We start from the raw sequence: 15,208 nt of genomic DNA on the forward strand, positions 1-15,208 counted from the left end.
TTAAGTTCCTCCTTAACCCATTCACCAAGGACATTCACCCAACCCTGCTCATGTTAGGGTTAAGAGCAACTCGACGGGGGTACAGCCCCCTCGAAAAAGAATACAACCTCCCCCAGCGGATAATAACACTTTCTCCACCTATCGTAGGCCCTAAAGCAGCCATCAACAAAAGAGTGCGTCAAAGCTCCACCAATAAAAATCTAGAACCCTATTCGACTCCCTCACCTAAAGCAGGTTAACCTATGAAAATAGAAGAATTTATGCTAAAATGAGTAACTAGGAACCCTCCTTCACACAGCGTAAACTTACATTAATATATTATTAACAGAACTCAACTTATATACGCACTTCAACAAGACTTCATATTTAAGCCTAAACCTGTTAAGCCAACTCAGGGACGCTTACATAAACGATTAAAACTTACAGAAGGAACTCGGCAAATTAAAGACCCGACTGTTTACCAAAAACATAGCCTTCAGCGAACAACAAGTATTGAAGGTGATGCCTGCCCAGTGACCCCCAAAGTTCAACGGCCGCGGTATCCTAACCGTGCGAAGGTAGCGCAATCAATTGTCTCATAAATTGAGACTTGTATGAATGGCTAAACGAGGTCTTAACTGTCTCCTGTGAGTAATCAGTGAAATTAGTGTTCTCGTGCAAAAACGAGAATGTGATCATAAGACGAGAAGACCCTGTGGAACTTAAAAATAACGACCACCCTTCCACCAACAACACCCACTGGACCCACCCACATAAAACGCCTGGTCGACATTTTTTGGTTGGGGCGACCTTGGAGAAAAACAAATCCTCCAAACCCATAGATCACAATTCTTCACCAAGACCAACGCATCAAAGTACTAATAGTAATTTAGACCCAATACAATTGATTAATGAACCAAGCTACCCCAGGGATAACAGCGCAATCTCCTCCAAGAGCCCATATCGACAAGGAGGTTTACGACCTCGATGTTGGATCAGGACAACCTAATGGTGCAGCCGCTATTAAGGGTTCGTTTGTTCAACGATTAACAGTCCTACGTGATCTGAGTTCAGACCGGAGCAATCCAGGTCAGTTTCTATCTATGAATAAGAACTCCTCCTAGTACGAAAGGACCGGAGAAGTGGGGCCAATACTACAAAGCACGCCCTAGCCTTATAAGCAATGAATTCAACTCAATTGCCAAAAGCCTTACACACACCTAACTCCTAGAAAAGGACCCGCTAGTGTGGCAGAGCTCGGCAAATGCAAAAGACTTAAACCCTTTACCCAGAGGTTCAAATCCTCTCCCTAGCTTTTTTCCCTCCAAACATGACTTCACCCACTCTAACAAACCTATTGACCATAACTCTATCCTACATAATCCCAATCCTAATCGCCGTGGCCTTCTTAACACTTGTAGAACGAAAAATCCTCAGCTACATACAGGCCCGAAAGGGCCCAAACATTGTGGGCCCTTTTGGTCTACTTCAACCCATTGCAGACGGAGTAAAACTCTTTATCAAAGAGCCCATCCGCCCATCTACCTCCTCCCCTTTCCTCTTCATCATAACACCCATCCTAGCCCTACTTTTAGCCCTCACAATTTGAACACCCCTCCCACTCCCTTTCCCCCTTGCAGACTTAAATCTAGGACTACTATTTTTATTAGCAATATCAAGCCTAACTGTCTACTCCTTACTTTGATCTGGGTGAGCCTCTAACTCCAAATATGCTCTAATTGGGGCCCTCCGAGCCGTTGCCCAAACAATCTCATATGAAGTCACCTTAGCCATCATCTTACTAGCCACAATTATACTGAGCGGGAATTACACACTAAGTACCCTAGCCACCACTCAAGAGCCTATCTACCTCATCTTCCCCGCATGACCTTTAACGATAATATGATACATCTCTACCCTCGCCGAAACAAACCGTGCCCCATTCGACCTGACAGAAGGAGAATCTGAACTTGTATCAGGATTCAACGTAGAATATGCTGCTGGACCATTTGCCCTATTCTTCTTGGCCGAATATGCAAATATTATGTTGATAAACACATTGACAACTATCCTGTTTCTTAACCCAAGTTTCCTGAACCTCCCATCAGAACTATTCTCAATTACATTAGCCACAAAAGTCCTCCTCCTCTCATCTACATTCCTTTGAATTCGAGCCTCATACCCACGATTCCGCTACGATCAACTTATGCATCTTCTATGAAAAAACTTCCTACCCCTAACTCTAGCCCTATGTCTCTGACATGCCAGCATACCAATCAGCTATGCTGGCTTACCTCCAATCTAAGGCAGCGTGCCTGAGCAAAAAGGATCACTATGATAAAGTGAACATAGAGGTAAAACAACCCTCTCGCTTCCTAATAATCTTAGAAAAGTAGGAATCGAACCTACACAGAAGAGATCAAAACTCTTCATACTCCCTCTATATTATTTTCTAGTAGGGTCAGCTAACTAAGCTATCGGGCCCATACCCCGAAAATGATGGTCTAACCCCTTCCCCTACTAATGAACCCCCACGCAAAACTAATCTCCACCATAAGCTTAATTATAGGAACCAGCATTACTATGTCCAGCAACCATTGAATCTTGGCCTGGACAGGCTTAGAAGTCAACACCTTAGCTATTATCCCACTCATCTCAAAATCCCACCACCCTCGAGCAATTGAAGCTGCCATTAAATACTTCCTCACCCAATCAACTGCATCAGCCTTAATCCTATTCTCAAGCCTTACCAATGCCTGATCTACAGGACAGTGAGACATTACACAACTAAACAACCCCACATCATGTCTGCTACTAACAATAGCAATTGCAATTAAACTAGGATTAGTTCCATTTCACTTTTGATTTCCAGAAGTACTTCAAGGTTCTTCAATAACTACTGCCCTACTACTCTCAACTCTGATAAAACTTCCCCCTATCACCCTTCTCTTCATATCATCACAATCCCTCAACCCCGCCCTGCTAACTACCCTAGCAATCTCCTCAGCTCTAGTCGGAGGCTGAATAGGCCTTAACCAAACACAAACACGAAAAATCCTAGCCTTCTCATCTATCTCCCACCTAGGTTGAATAATCGCCATCATTATCTACGACCCCCATCTTACTATCCTCACCTTTGCATTGTATTCACTAATAACAACAACCATATTCTTATCATTAACCCAGATCAAAGTCCTGAAACTCTCAACAATACTCATCTCATGAACAAAAACACCTATACTTAATGCAACTATAATACTTGCACTCCTATCTCTAGCCGGCCTTCCACCACTAACAGGCTTCATACCAAAATGACTTATCATTCAAGAACTTACCAAACAAGGAATAACTCCTACAGCCACAACCATCACTTTACTATCACTCCTGGGCCTGTTCTTTTACCTTCGCCTTGCATACCACTCAACAATTATACTCCCCCCTAACTCGTCTAATCACATGAAACTCTGACGCACTAACAAAGCATCAAACACCCCTACAGCCATTCTATCCACCCTGTCAATCTCCCTACTGCCCATAACCCCTCTGATCACTACCATATTCTAGAAACTTAGGATTAAGCCGCCATCCTAAACCAAAGGCCTTCAAAGCCTTAAATAAGAGTTAAACTCTCTTAGTTTCTGTTATACTAAGACCGACAGGACACTAACCTGTATCTTCTGAGTGCAAACCAGACGCTTTAATTAAGCTAAGGCCTTACCTAGGCAGATGGGCCTTGATCCCATATGATTCTAGTTAACAGCTAGACGCCTTACCCCTTGGCTCCTGCCTACAAGACCCCGGCATACCTCGTATACATCTATGAGTTTGCAACTCATCATGAACTTCACTACAGGGTCGATAAGAAGAGGAATTAAACCTCTGTAAAAAGGACTACAGCCTAACGCTTCAACATTCAGCCATCTTACCTGTGACTTTCATCAACCGATGATTATTTTCAACCAACCATAAAGATATTGGCACTCTTTACCTAATTTTTGGCACATGAGCAGGTATAGTCGGCACAGCACTTAGCCTGCTAATCCGTGCAGAACTGGGACAACCTGGGACACTCCTAGGAGACGACCAAATCTATAACGTAATCGTCACAGCCCATGCCTTCGTTATAATCTTCTTTATAGTTATACCTATCATGATCGGAGGCTTCGGTAACTGACTTGTACCACTTATAATTGGTGCCCCAGACATGGCATTCCCACGTATAAATAATATAAGCTTCTGACTCCTTCCACCTTCCTTTCTTCTTCTGCTAGCCTCTTCTACCGTAGAAGCTGGAGCTGGCACTGGATGAACTGTCTACCCACCTTTAGCTAGCAACCTTGCCCACGCTGGTGCATCAGTAGACCTAACTATTTTTTCCCTCCACCTAGCAGGTGTATCCTCCATCCTAGGAGCAATCAACTTTATTACTACTATTATTAACATAAAACCCCCAGCACTGTCACAATACCAAACACCCCTATTTGTTTGATCCGTTCTCATTACCGCTATCCTCCTATTACTCTCTCTACCAGTCCTTGCCGCCGGAATTACAATACTTCTTACTGACCGCAACCTTAACACTACATTCTTTGACCCCGCAGGAGGAGGAGACCCAATCCTATATCAACACCTATTTTGATTTTTTGGCCACCCCGAAGTTTATATCCTCATTCTTCCAGGTTTCGGAATAATCTCCCACGTGGTAGCATATTATGCAGGAAAGAAAGAGCCCTTCGGATATATAGGAATAGTCTGAGCAATACTATCAATTGGATTCTTAGGCTTCATCGTATGAGCCCACCACATATTCACAGTCGGAATGGATGTGGACACCCGAGCTTACTTCACATCAGCCACCATAATTATTGCTATCCCAACTGGCATTAAAGTCTTCAGCTGATTGGCAACCTTGCACGGAGGAACAATTAAATGAGACCCACCTATGCTATGGGCCTTAGGATTTATCTTCCTATTCACTATTGGAGGTCTTACGGGAATTGTCCTCGCCAATTCATCCCTCGACATTGCCCTCCACGACACCTACTACGTAGTTGCCCACTTCCACTATGTCCTCTCAATAGGAGCAGTTTTCGCCATTTTAGCAGGCTTCACCCACTGATTCCCTCTTTTCACAGGCTTCACCCTCCATCCTTCATGAACTAAAGCCCACTTCGGAGTGATATTTACAGGAGTAAACTTAACCTTCTTCCCACAACACTTCTTAGGTTTAGCTGGTATACCCCGACGATACTCGGACTATCCAGATGCCTATACCCTATGAAATACATTATCCTCAATCGGCTCTTTAATCTCAATAACAGCCGTAATCATACTCATGTTCATCGTCTGAGAAGCCTTCTCAGCAAAACGAAAAGTACTACACCCTGAACTAACCTCTACCAACATTGAATGAATCCACGGATGTCCACCCCCATACCACACTTTCGAAGAACCGGCCTTCGTCCAAGTACAAGAAAGGAAGGAATCGAACCCTCACATGTTGGTTTCAAGCCAACCGCATCAAACCACTTAATGCTTCTTTCTTATGAGGCGTTAGTAAACTAATTACATAGACCTGTCAAGACTAAATCACAGGTGCAAATCCTGTACACCTCACATGGCAAACCACTCCCAACTAGGATTTCAAGATGCCTCATCCCCTATCATAGAAGAACTTGTTGAATTCCACGACCACGCTCTAATAGTAGCACTAGCAATCTGCAGCTTAGTGCTGTACCTTCTTACACTCATACTAATAGAAAAACTCTCATCAAACACAGTAGATGCCCAAGAAATTGAATTAATTTGAACCATCCTCCCAGCTATTGTCCTAGTCCTACTTGCCCTCCCCTCTCTACAAATTCTTTATATAATAGACGAAGTCAATGAACCTGACCTCACCTTAAAAGCCATTGGTCACCAATGATACTGAACCTATGAATACACAGACTTCAAAGACCTCTCATTTGATTCCTATATAACCCCAACAATAGACCTCCCCCAAGGCCATTTCCGCTTACTAGAAGTTGACCACCGTATAGTAGTCCCTATGGAATCACCCATTCGAATGATCATCACCGCTGACGATGTATTACACTCATGAGCTGTACCAACCCTCGGAGTAAAGACAGATGCAATCCCAGGACGATTAAACCAAACATCCTTTATTACCACTCGACCAGGAGTGTTCTACGGACAATGCTCAGAAATCTGCGGAGCTAACCACAGTTTCATGCCTATCGTAGTAGAATCCACTCCCCTCAAATACTTCGAAGCCTGATCCTCCCTCCTATCATCTTAACCATTAAGAAGCTATGGAATCAGCACTAGCCTTTTAAGCTAGAGAAAGAGGAAACCTTCCTCCTTAATGATATGCCCCAACTAAACCCCAACCCATGATTTACCATTATACTCCTAACCTGATTCACCTATTCATTTCTTATTCAACCTAAACTACTCTCATTCACTCCCACAAATAACCCCATAAACAAACCTTCAACAACAAAACCAATCCCTTGAACCTGACCATGAACCTAAGCTTCTTTGATCAATTCTCAAGCCCATACCTCCTAGGAATTCCACTAATCCTCCCATCTCTACTTCTCCCGGCCCTCCTACTTCCTTCACCAGGACGTCGATGGGTCAATAACCGTTTTTCTACAATCCAACTCTGATTAATTCACCTAATTACAAAACAACTAATAACCCCACTAAATAAAGCTGGTCACAAATGAGCTCTCCTATTAACCTCCCTCATCTTACTACTCCTCTCCATTAACCTGCTTGGTCTTCTTCCATACACCTTTACCCCCACCACCCAACTATCAATGAATATAGCCCTAGCCCTCCCATTATGACTCGCAACCTTACTAATCGGTTTACGAAACCAACCTTCTGCTTCCCTAGGCCACCTTCTCCCTGAAGGGACACCTACTCCACTAATCCCAGCCCTAATCCTAATTGAAACAACCAGCCTCCTCATTCGCCCACTGGCCCTAGGAGTACGTTTAACAGCAAACCTTACAGCCGGACATCTACTTATCCAACTCATCTCCACCGCTACAATTGCTCTATTACCATTAATACCATCAATCTCCATTTTAACCGCACTAATCCTGTTTTTACTAACTATCCTAGAGGTAGCAGTAGCAATAATCCAAGCCTACGTATTCGTTCTTCTCCTGAGCCTCTACTTACAAGAAAACATTTAATGGCACACCAAGCACACTCCTACCACATAGTTGACCCAAGCCCATGACCCATCTTCGGCGCAGCCGCAGCACTATTAACCACATCAGGCCTAATTATATGATTCCACTATAACACCTCCACTTTACTTATAGCAGGCCTTCTCTCCATACTCCTAGTTATATTACAATGGTGACGAGATGTAATCCGAGAAAGTACCTTCCAAGGCCACCACACTCCAACTGTCCAAAAAGGCCTGCGATATGGTATAATCCTATTCATTACATCAGAAGTATTCTTTTTCTTAGGGTTCTTCTGAGCTTTTTTCCACTCAAGCCTAGCCCCAACACCAGAACTGGGAGGACAATGACCTCCAACAGGGATTAATCCCCTAAACCCCCTTGATGTCCCCCTTCTAAACACAGCAATCCTTCTAGCTTCCGGCGTCACTGTAACATGGGCCCACCATAGCATTACAGAAGGAAACCGAAAGCAGGCTATTCACGCTCTAACCCTCACCATTGCCCTAGGACTCTACTTTACTGCCCTCCAAGCAATAGAATACCATGAAACCTCATTTTCAATCGCCGACAGCATTTATGGTTCCACCTTTTTCGTTGCCACAGGATTCCACGGATTACACGTAATTATCGGATCATCTTTCCTAACAGTCTGCCTCTTACGACTAATTAAATTCCACTTTACATCTAATCACCACTTCGGGTTCGAAGCAGCAGCCTGATACTGACACTTTGTAGACATCGTCTGACTTTTCCTATACATATCTATATACTGATGAGGATCCTGCTCTTCTAGTATATTAAATACAACTGACTTCCAATCTTTAAAATCTGGTACTAATCCAGAGAAGAGCAATGAATACACTCACATTTATACTCTCCCTATCCTTCATATTAAGCACTGCGCTAACTATCCTAAACTTTCTTCTCGCTCAAACAACCCCAGACACAGAAAAACTATCACCATACGAATGTGGATTTGACCCCCTAGGATCAGCCCGCCTTCCATTCTCAATCCGATTTTTCCTCAGTAGCCATCCTATTCCTCCTATTCGACCTAGAAATTGCCCTACTCCTCCCCCTCCCATGAGCCATTCAACTCCAATCACCAATCACTACCCTCACCTGAACCATTACCATTATTAGCCTCCTTACACTGGGACTTACCTACGAATGAACACAAGGAGGCCTAGAATGGGCAGAATAATAGAAAGTTAGTCTAACCAAGACAGCTGGTTTCGACCCAGCAAATTATAGATGTACCTATAACTTTCTCATGTCTCCCTTACACTTCAGCTTCTATTCCGCATTCACATTCAGCAGCCTAGGCCTAGCATTTCACCGAACCCATCTTATCTCCGCTCTACTATGTCTAGAAAGCATGATACTATCCATATTCATTCCCCTATCAATATGATCAATCGAAAACCAAACCCCATCCTTCACCCTAGTACCAATCCTAATACTAGCCTTCTCAGCATGCGAAGCTGCCACCGGCCTAGCCATGCTAGTAGCCTCAACCCGAACATATGGCTCCGACCACTTACATAATCTCAACCTCCTACAATGTTAAAAATTATTTTACCCACAATTATACTCTTACCAATAACCCTCTTATCCCCAGCAAAATTCATATGAACTAACACCACAGCACATAGCCTTATAATTGCCCTAATCAGCTTACACTGATTAACCCCATCATACTACCCCCTAAAAAATCTAACCTCCTGAACTGGTGCTGACCAAATCTCAACCCCACTACTAGTCCTCTCATGCTGATTCCTCCCTCTTATAATCATAGCTAGTCAAGGCCATTTACAGCACGAACCTCACCTACGAAAACAAATATTTATCTCAACCCTCATCATTATTCAACCATTTATCATCCTAGCCTTCTCATCAACAGAACTAATATTATTCTACATCTCATTTGAAGCCACCCTAATCCCAACCCTAATCTTAATTACCCGCTGAGGAAACCAACCAGAACGACTCAGCGCAGGCATTTACCTCCTATTCTACACTCTAATTAGCTCCCTACCCCTACTAATCTCCATCATTTACCTGCACTCAAAAACAGGAACACTCCACTTACCTATTCTTAAACTTACCCATCCAAATTCAACGGCCTCATGAACAAACCTACTATCCAACCTAGCTCTCCTAATAGCATTTATAGTCAAAGCACCCCTATATGGCCTCCACCTATGACTCCCCAAAGCCCATGTCGAAGCACCAATCGCAGGCTCAATATTACTTGCTGCCCTACTACTAAAACTAGGCGGCTACGGTATTATACGAGTAACACTACTCATACAGCCCGTATGCAACTATCTACACTTCCCTTTCCTCACCCTAGCCCTATGAGGGGCCCTAATGACCAGCTCCATCTGCTTACGCCAAACAGACTTAAAATCTCTCATTGCCTACTCATCCGTAAGCCACATAGGACTCGTAATCGCCGCAAGCATGATCCAAACTCAATGATCATTTTCAGGGGCAATAATCCTAATAATCTCCCACGGACTTACATCATCACTCCTATTCTGCTTAGCTAACACGAACTACGAACGAACGCATAGCCGCATTCTCATTCTTACACGAGGCCTACAACCCCTCCTACCCCTAATAGCCACATGATGACTCCTAGCTAACCTAACCAACATAGCCCTCCCTCCAACAACCAATCTAATGGCAGAATTAACAATTATAATTGCCTTATTTAACTGATCCCCTCCCACAATTATCTTAACCGGAACTGCAACGCTCTTAACTGCTTCCTACACCCTTTATATACTCCTATCCACTCAACGAGGTACCCTTCCCACCCACATTATATCAACTCCAAACTCCAACACACGAGAACACCTCCTCATAATTCTTCACATCATTCCTATACTAGCCCTCATTCTCAAACCAGAACTAATCTCAGGAACTCCTCTATGCAAGCATAGTTTAACCCAAACATTAGATTGTGATTCTAAAAATAGGAGTTTAAACCTCCTTGTTTGCCGAGGGGTGGCTTAAACCAGCAAGAACTGCTAATTCCTGCATCCGAGCTTTAAACCTCGGCCCCCTTAACTTTTAAAGGATAAAAGTAATCCATTGGTCTTAGGAACCACTCATCTTGGTGCAACTCCAAGTAAAAGTAATGGTAATAGTACAATTACTAAACACCTTCACTCTACTAACCATACTTATTCTTCTCACCCCAATTATTTTATCACCCTTACTAAACCTCAAAAATTCCCCTCAATTAATCTCCAAAACCGTTAAAACTGCCTTCCTACTCAGCCTTATCCCAACAACTATCTTCATTCACTCCGGCCTAGAAAGTATTATTACCTACTGAGAATGACAACCAACCCAAAACTTCAAAATTCCAATCTCTCTAAAGACGGACCTATACTCCATAATATTCCTCCCCATTGCACTATTCGTAACATGATCAATCCTAGAGTTCGCCACATGATACATAGCCTCAGAACCACTCACCACAAAATTCTTTACCCTTCTACTCATCTTCCTCATCGCCATATTAACCCTTACCATCGCAAACAACATATTTCTCTTATTTATTGGGTGGGAGGGAGTAGGAATCATATCATTCCTCCTCATCGGCTGGTGACAGGGACGGGCTGAAGCCAACACAGCCGCACTACAAGCTATAATCTACAACCGAATCGGAGATATTGGCCTTATCCTAAGCATAGCATGACTAGCCTCAACACTAAATACTTGAGAAATCCAACAAGCAATCCAACCAGACCAAACACCTACTCTTCCCCTTCTAGGTTTAATTCTTGCTGCCACAGGAAAATCAGCTCAATTCGGCCTTCACCCATGACTCCCAGCAGCAATAGAAGGTCCTACCCCAGTCTCCGCCCTACTCCACTCCAGCACTATAGTAGTAGCCGGAATCTTCCTGCTTATTCGAACCCACCCAATCCTCTCCTCCAACAAGACAGCCCTAACTACATGCCTATGCTTAGGCGCCCTATCCACACTATTCGCTGCCATCTGTGCCCTCACCCAGAACGATATTAAAAAAATCATTGCCTTCTCTACCTCAAGCCAATTAGGCCTTATAATAGTCACAATTGGTCTTAATCTCCCCCAACTAGCTTTCCTCCACATTTCAACTCATGCCTTCTTCAAAGCCATACTATTCCTATGCTCTGGCCTAATCATTCACAGCCTAAATGGAGAACAAGACATCCGCAAAATAGGCCGCCTACAAAAAACTCTCCCAATAACCACCTCCTGCCTAACCATCGGCAATCTTGCTTTAATAGGCACACCATTCCTGGCGGGCTTTTACTCCAAAGACCTAATTATCGAAAATCTAAACACCTCATACATCAACACCTGAGCCCTTCTCCTAACACTACTTGCTACATCCTTTACCGCAACCTATAGCCTCCGCATGACACTGCTAGTCCAAACAGGATACAACCGAACCCTAACAATCTTACCAATCAACGAGAACACACCATCGGCCATCCTACCAGTCATCCGACTAGCTCTCGGCAGCATTGCAGCAGGATTACTAATCTCATCTCTTATCCTCCCTACAAAAACACCCCCAATAACCATACCTATTATCACAAAGACAGCTGCTATCATTATTACAACCCTAGGAATCATCCTAGCCTTAGAGCTCTCGAACATAACCCACTCTCTAACCCCCTCAAAACAAAACCACCTCACAAACTTCTCCTCCTCACTCGGCTACTTCAACCTCCTAACCCATCGGATCAGCCCTGCAATCTCCCTACACACTGGGCAAAAAATTGCCTCTCACCTAATCGACATAGCATGATATAAAAAAATAGGCCCCGAGGGCCTCGCTAACCTTCAACTAATCATAAGCAAAACCTCAACCACACTCCACACAGGCTTGATCAAACCATATCTAGGATCTTTTGCCCTGACAATCCTCATAACAATCCTACTCATCCAAAAATAAATAATGGCACCCAATATCCGAAAATCACACCCCCTATTAAAAACAATCAACAACTCATTAATCGACCTCCCAACCCCATCCAACATCTCCGCTTGATGAAACTTCGGCTCCCTACTAGCAGTATGCCTCATCACTCAAATCTTAACCGGCCTCCTACTAGCCATACATTACACTGCAGACACCACTCTTGCATTCTCTTCTGTGGCCTACACATGCCGAAACGTACAATACGGTTGACTCCTCCATAACCTCCATGCGAATGGCGCCTCATTCTTCTTCATCTGCATCTTCCTACACATTGGACGCGGCCTATATTATGGTTCGTACCTATATAAAGAAACCTGAAATACAGGAGTAGTCTTACTTCTCACCCTCATAGCAACAGCCTTTGTAGGCTATGTCCTCCCATGGGGACAAATATCATTCTGAGGGGCTACCGTCATCACAAACCTATTCTCAGCAATCCCCTACATTGGTCAAACCCTAGTAGAATGGGCCTGAGGGGGATTCTCAGTAGACAACCCAACCCTCACCCGATTCTTCGCCCTCCACTTCCTCCTCCCCTTCATAATCGCAGGAATTACAATCATCCACCTCATATTTCTGCACGAATCAGGCTCAAACAATCCTCTTGGCATCTCATCAAACGCTGACAAAATCCCATTCCACCCCTACTACTCTATCAAAGACATCCTAGGTCTAACAATCATACTAACCCCCTTACTCACATTAACCCTATTCTCACCTAACCTCTTAGGAGACCCAGAAAACTTTACCCCAGCAAATCCACTAGTAACCCCCCCACACATTAAACCAGAGTGATACTTTCTATTTGCCTACGCAATCCTACGCTCAATCCCAAACAAACTTGGAGGTGTCCTAGCCTTAGCAGCATCAGTACTCATTCTTCTCCTTATCCCCTTCCTTCATAAATCTAAACAACGGGCAATAACATTCCGGCCACTCTCACAAACCTTATTCTGACTCTTAGTAGCAAACCTCCTCATCCTAACCTGAGTAGGAAGCCAACCAGTAGAACACCCATTCATCATCATTGGCCAAATAGCATCCCTTTCCTACTTCACTATCTTACTAATCCTCTTCCCCTTAATCGGAGCCCTAGAAAACAAAATACTCAACCTCTAAGTACTCTAATAGTTTATGAAAAACATTGGTCTTGTAAACCAAAAACTGAAGACTTCACCCTTCTTAGAGTAACTCAGAAAGAAAGGATTTAAACCTCCTCCTCCAGCTCCCAAAGCTGGTATTCTCAAATAAACTACTTTCTGAAACCCCTAAACTGCCCGAATTGCCCCCCGAGACAACCCGCGTACAAGCTCTAATACCACAAATAACACTAACAATAAACCCCACCCTGCTACTAAAAGCAACCCAACCCCACAAGAATAAAACATCGCCACCCCACTAAAATCTAATCGAACAAAAAACACCCCCGCACTATCAACAGTAAGCACCCCAACCTTTCAATACTCAACTAACTCACCTAAAACCACCCCCACATAAATCACAAAAATAAAGCCTAACCCATACCCCACTACCCGCCAATCCCCCCAGGCCTCAGGATAAGGATCTGCTGCCAAAGACACAGAATAAACAAAGACTACCAACATACCCCCCAGATACACCATAAACAACGCTAAAGAAATGAAAGAAACCCCTAAATTCACCAACCACCCACATCCAACTACAGACGCTACTACCAACCCCACCACACCATAATAAGGCGAAGGATTTGACGCCACAGCTAAAACCCCTAACATAAAACAAATCCCAAGAAAAATCACGAAATAAGTCATTTATTCCCGCTTGGATAAGCCCCAAGGATTACGGCTTGAAAAGCCATTGTTGTTCTCAACTACGGGAACAATAATTTTTTTTAACCTAACCCCCCTATTGAGTGTACCCCCCCTTTCCCCCCCAGGGGGGGTATACTATGCATAATCGTGCATACATTTATATACCACATACATTATGGTAACGGTACTATATACTATATACGTACTAAACCCATTATATGTAAACGGACATAACAACCTTTACCCCATTTCTCCCTAATGACTACTCCATGAAACATCCAATGACATTAACTCCTTCCTACCCCCAACATCCATACCAACCCTCAAGAGACCATATACATGAATGGTTACAGGACATACCTCTAAATCTTACTGTACTTACCCCATTTGGTTATGCTCGACGTACCAGATGGATTTATTGATCGTACACCTCACGAGAGATCACCAACCCCTGCCTATAATGTACTCCATGACTAGCTTCAGGCCCATTCTTTCCCCCTACACCCCTCGCCCTCCTTGCTCTTTTGCGCCTCTGGTTCCTCGGTCAGGAACATCCCATGCATAACTCCTGAACTCCTCACTTTTCACGAAGTCATCTGTGCGTTATCCTACCCCTCTTCAGTCCGTGATCGCGGCATCTTTACTCTTCTATGCTGTTGGTTCCTCTTTTTTCTGGGGCTTCTTCACAGGTGGCCCTTCACAGTGCCGTCGCCAGAGTACTACTCAAGTGAAGCCTGGATTACTCCTGCGTTGCGTCCTATCCTAGATCTCCCGTGTCCCTCAATGAGACGGTTTGCGTGTATGTGGTATCACCTTGACACTGATGCACTTTGGATCGCATTTGGTTATGGCTCTTCCACCCTCCCGGTAAATGGTGCTATTTAGTGAATGCTTGTCGGACATATTTTTGCTAATTTTCACTTCCTCTATTTTCCCAACAAAACCAGGAAATTACCCACATTTTTTTTTTTATTTTTTTTTAATTTTTTTTTTATTTTTTAAAATCATTTTTAAAAAACTAAATTACATTTAAATTCACCGCATAAAACCCCACCAAACAATAAAAACGTTTCGTTTAATATATACATATATTTTTTTTTTGCTATTTTTATTAGAGAAACCCCCCTACCAAACCTATCATTCCTAAAAACAAAAATTGCACAGCACAAAACTCCACGAACAAACATTATTTATATTAACAATTAACAAACAGCTAAATTCTCCTACTACCAACA

The 15,208-nt window shown here is 43.4% G+C and overlaps 13 protein-coding genes across 13 annotated transcripts, besides 22 other annotated features; 12 read left to right on the plus strand and 1 right to left on the minus strand. All coding sequences in view use genetic code 2, as the record gives it.

The window, feature by feature from the left end:
• Nucleotides 1-1,220, plus strand: part of an rRNA (l-rRNA) that runs on past the window's edge.
• Nucleotides 1,221-1,294, plus strand: a tRNA (tRNA-Leu).
• Nucleotides 1,295-1,309: 15 nt separating this feature from the next.
• Nucleotides 1,310-2,284, plus strand: ND1 (NADH dehydrogenase subunit 1). Its single transcript has one exon. The coding sequence runs from the start codon at nucleotides 1,310-1,312 to the stop codon at nucleotides 2,282-2,284; it is 975 nt and encodes a 324-aa protein (YP_004243708.1).
• Nucleotides 2,285-2,356, plus strand: a tRNA (tRNA-Ile).
• Nucleotides 2,357-2,364: 8 nt separating this feature from the next.
• Nucleotides 2,365-2,434, minus strand: a tRNA (tRNA-Gln).
• Nucleotides 2,434-2,502, plus strand: a tRNA (tRNA-Met).
• Nucleotides 2,503-3,542, plus strand: ND2 (NADH dehydrogenase subunit 2). Its single transcript has one exon. A coding segment is annotated over exon 1 (1,040 nt).
• Nucleotides 3,543-3,620, plus strand: a tRNA (tRNA-Trp).
• Nucleotides 3,621-3,626: 6 nt separating this feature from the next.
• Nucleotides 3,627-3,694, minus strand: a tRNA (tRNA-Ala).
• A 3-nt stretch (nucleotides 3,695-3,697) lies between these two features.
• Nucleotides 3,698-3,769, minus strand: a tRNA (tRNA-Asn).
• Nucleotides 3,770-3,771: 2 nt separating this feature from the next.
• Nucleotides 3,772-3,836, minus strand: a tRNA (tRNA-Cys).
• Nucleotides 3,836-3,906, minus strand: a tRNA (tRNA-Tyr).
• A 1-nt stretch (nucleotide 3,907) lies between these two features.
• COX1 (cytochrome c oxidase subunit I) lies at nucleotides 3,908-5,458 on the plus strand. The gene has a single exon. The coding sequence runs from the start codon at nucleotides 3,908-3,910 to the stop codon at nucleotides 5,456-5,458; it is 1,551 nt and encodes a 516-aa protein (YP_004243710.1).
• Nucleotides 5,451-5,524, minus strand: a tRNA (tRNA-Ser).
• Nucleotides 5,525-5,526: 2 nt separating this feature from the next.
• Nucleotides 5,527-5,595, plus strand: a tRNA (tRNA-Asp).
• A 1-nt stretch (nucleotide 5,596) lies between these two features.
• COX2 (cytochrome c oxidase subunit II) lies at nucleotides 5,597-6,280 on the plus strand. The gene has a single exon. It carries the CDS (start codon nucleotides 5,597-5,599, stop codon nucleotides 6,278-6,280), a length of 684 nt encoding a protein of 227 aa, YP_004243711.1.
• A 1-nt stretch (nucleotide 6,281) lies between these two features.
• Nucleotides 6,282-6,350, plus strand: a tRNA (tRNA-Lys).
• A 1-nt stretch (nucleotide 6,351) lies between these two features.
• Nucleotides 6,352-6,516, plus strand: ATP8 (ATP synthase F0 subunit 8). Its single transcript has one exon. It carries the CDS (start codon nucleotides 6,352-6,354, stop codon nucleotides 6,514-6,516), a length of 165 nt encoding a protein of 54 aa, YP_004243712.1.
• On the plus strand, nucleotides 6,507-7,190 carry ATP6 (ATP synthase F0 subunit 6). The gene has a single exon. The coding sequence runs from the start codon at nucleotides 6,507-6,509 to the stop codon at nucleotides 7,188-7,190; it is 684 nt and encodes a 227-aa protein (YP_004243713.1).
• COX3 (cytochrome c oxidase subunit III) lies at nucleotides 7,190-7,976 on the plus strand. Its single transcript has one exon — nucleotides 7,190-7,973. A coding segment is annotated over exon 1 (784 nt).
• Nucleotides 7,974-8,042, plus strand: a tRNA (tRNA-Gly).
• On the plus strand, nucleotides 8,043-8,394 carry ND3 (NADH dehydrogenase subunit 3). The gene is given in 2 exon segments: nucleotides 8,043-8,215; nucleotides 8,217-8,394. The coding sequence occupies 2 exon segments, from the start codon at nucleotides 8,043-8,045 to the stop codon at nucleotides 8,392-8,394; spliced, it is 351 nt and encodes a 116-aa protein (YP_004243715.1).
• Nucleotide 8,395: 1 nt separating this feature from the next.
• Nucleotides 8,396-8,463, plus strand: a tRNA (tRNA-Arg).
• On the plus strand, nucleotides 8,464-8,760 carry ND4L (NADH dehydrogenase subunit 4L). The gene has a single exon. It carries the CDS (start codon nucleotides 8,464-8,466, stop codon nucleotides 8,758-8,760), a length of 297 nt encoding a protein of 98 aa, YP_004243716.1.
• Nucleotides 8,754-10,131, plus strand: ND4 (NADH dehydrogenase subunit 4). The gene has a single exon. A coding segment is annotated over exon 1 (1,378 nt).
• Nucleotides 10,132-10,200, plus strand: a tRNA (tRNA-His).
• A 1-nt stretch (nucleotide 10,201) lies between these two features.
• Nucleotides 10,202-10,266, plus strand: a tRNA (tRNA-Ser).
• Nucleotide 10,267: 1 nt separating this feature from the next.
• Nucleotides 10,268-10,338, plus strand: a tRNA (tRNA-Leu).
• ND5 (NADH dehydrogenase subunit 5) lies at nucleotides 10,339-12,156 on the plus strand. The gene has a single exon. The coding sequence runs from the start codon at nucleotides 10,339-10,341 to the stop codon at nucleotides 12,154-12,156; it is 1,818 nt and encodes a 605-aa protein (YP_004243718.1).
• A 3-nt stretch (nucleotides 12,157-12,159) lies between these two features.
• On the plus strand, nucleotides 12,160-13,302 carry CYTB (cytochrome b). Its single transcript has one exon. The coding sequence runs from the start codon at nucleotides 12,160-12,162 to the stop codon at nucleotides 13,300-13,302; it is 1,143 nt and encodes a 380-aa protein (YP_004243719.1).
• Nucleotides 13,303-13,304: 2 nt separating this feature from the next.
• Nucleotides 13,305-13,373, plus strand: a tRNA (tRNA-Thr).
• Nucleotides 13,374-13,375: 2 nt separating this feature from the next.
• Nucleotides 13,376-13,445, minus strand: a tRNA (tRNA-Pro).
• Nucleotides 13,446-13,451: 6 nt separating this feature from the next.
• Nucleotides 13,452-13,973, minus strand: ND6 (NADH dehydrogenase subunit 6). The gene has a single exon. The coding sequence runs from the start codon at nucleotides 13,971-13,973 to the stop codon at nucleotides 13,452-13,454; it is 522 nt and encodes a 173-aa protein (YP_004243720.1).
• A 1-nt stretch (nucleotide 13,974) lies between these two features.
• Nucleotides 13,975-14,042, minus strand: a tRNA (tRNA-Glu).
• Nucleotides 14,043-15,208: a D loop (control region).

The sequence above is a fragment of the mitochondrial genome of Meleagris gallopavo (assembly GCF_905368555.1).
Source record: "Meleagris gallopavo mitochondrion, complete genome".
Lineage (NCBI taxonomy): Eukaryota > Metazoa > Chordata > Aves > Galliformes > Phasianidae > Meleagris > Meleagris gallopavo.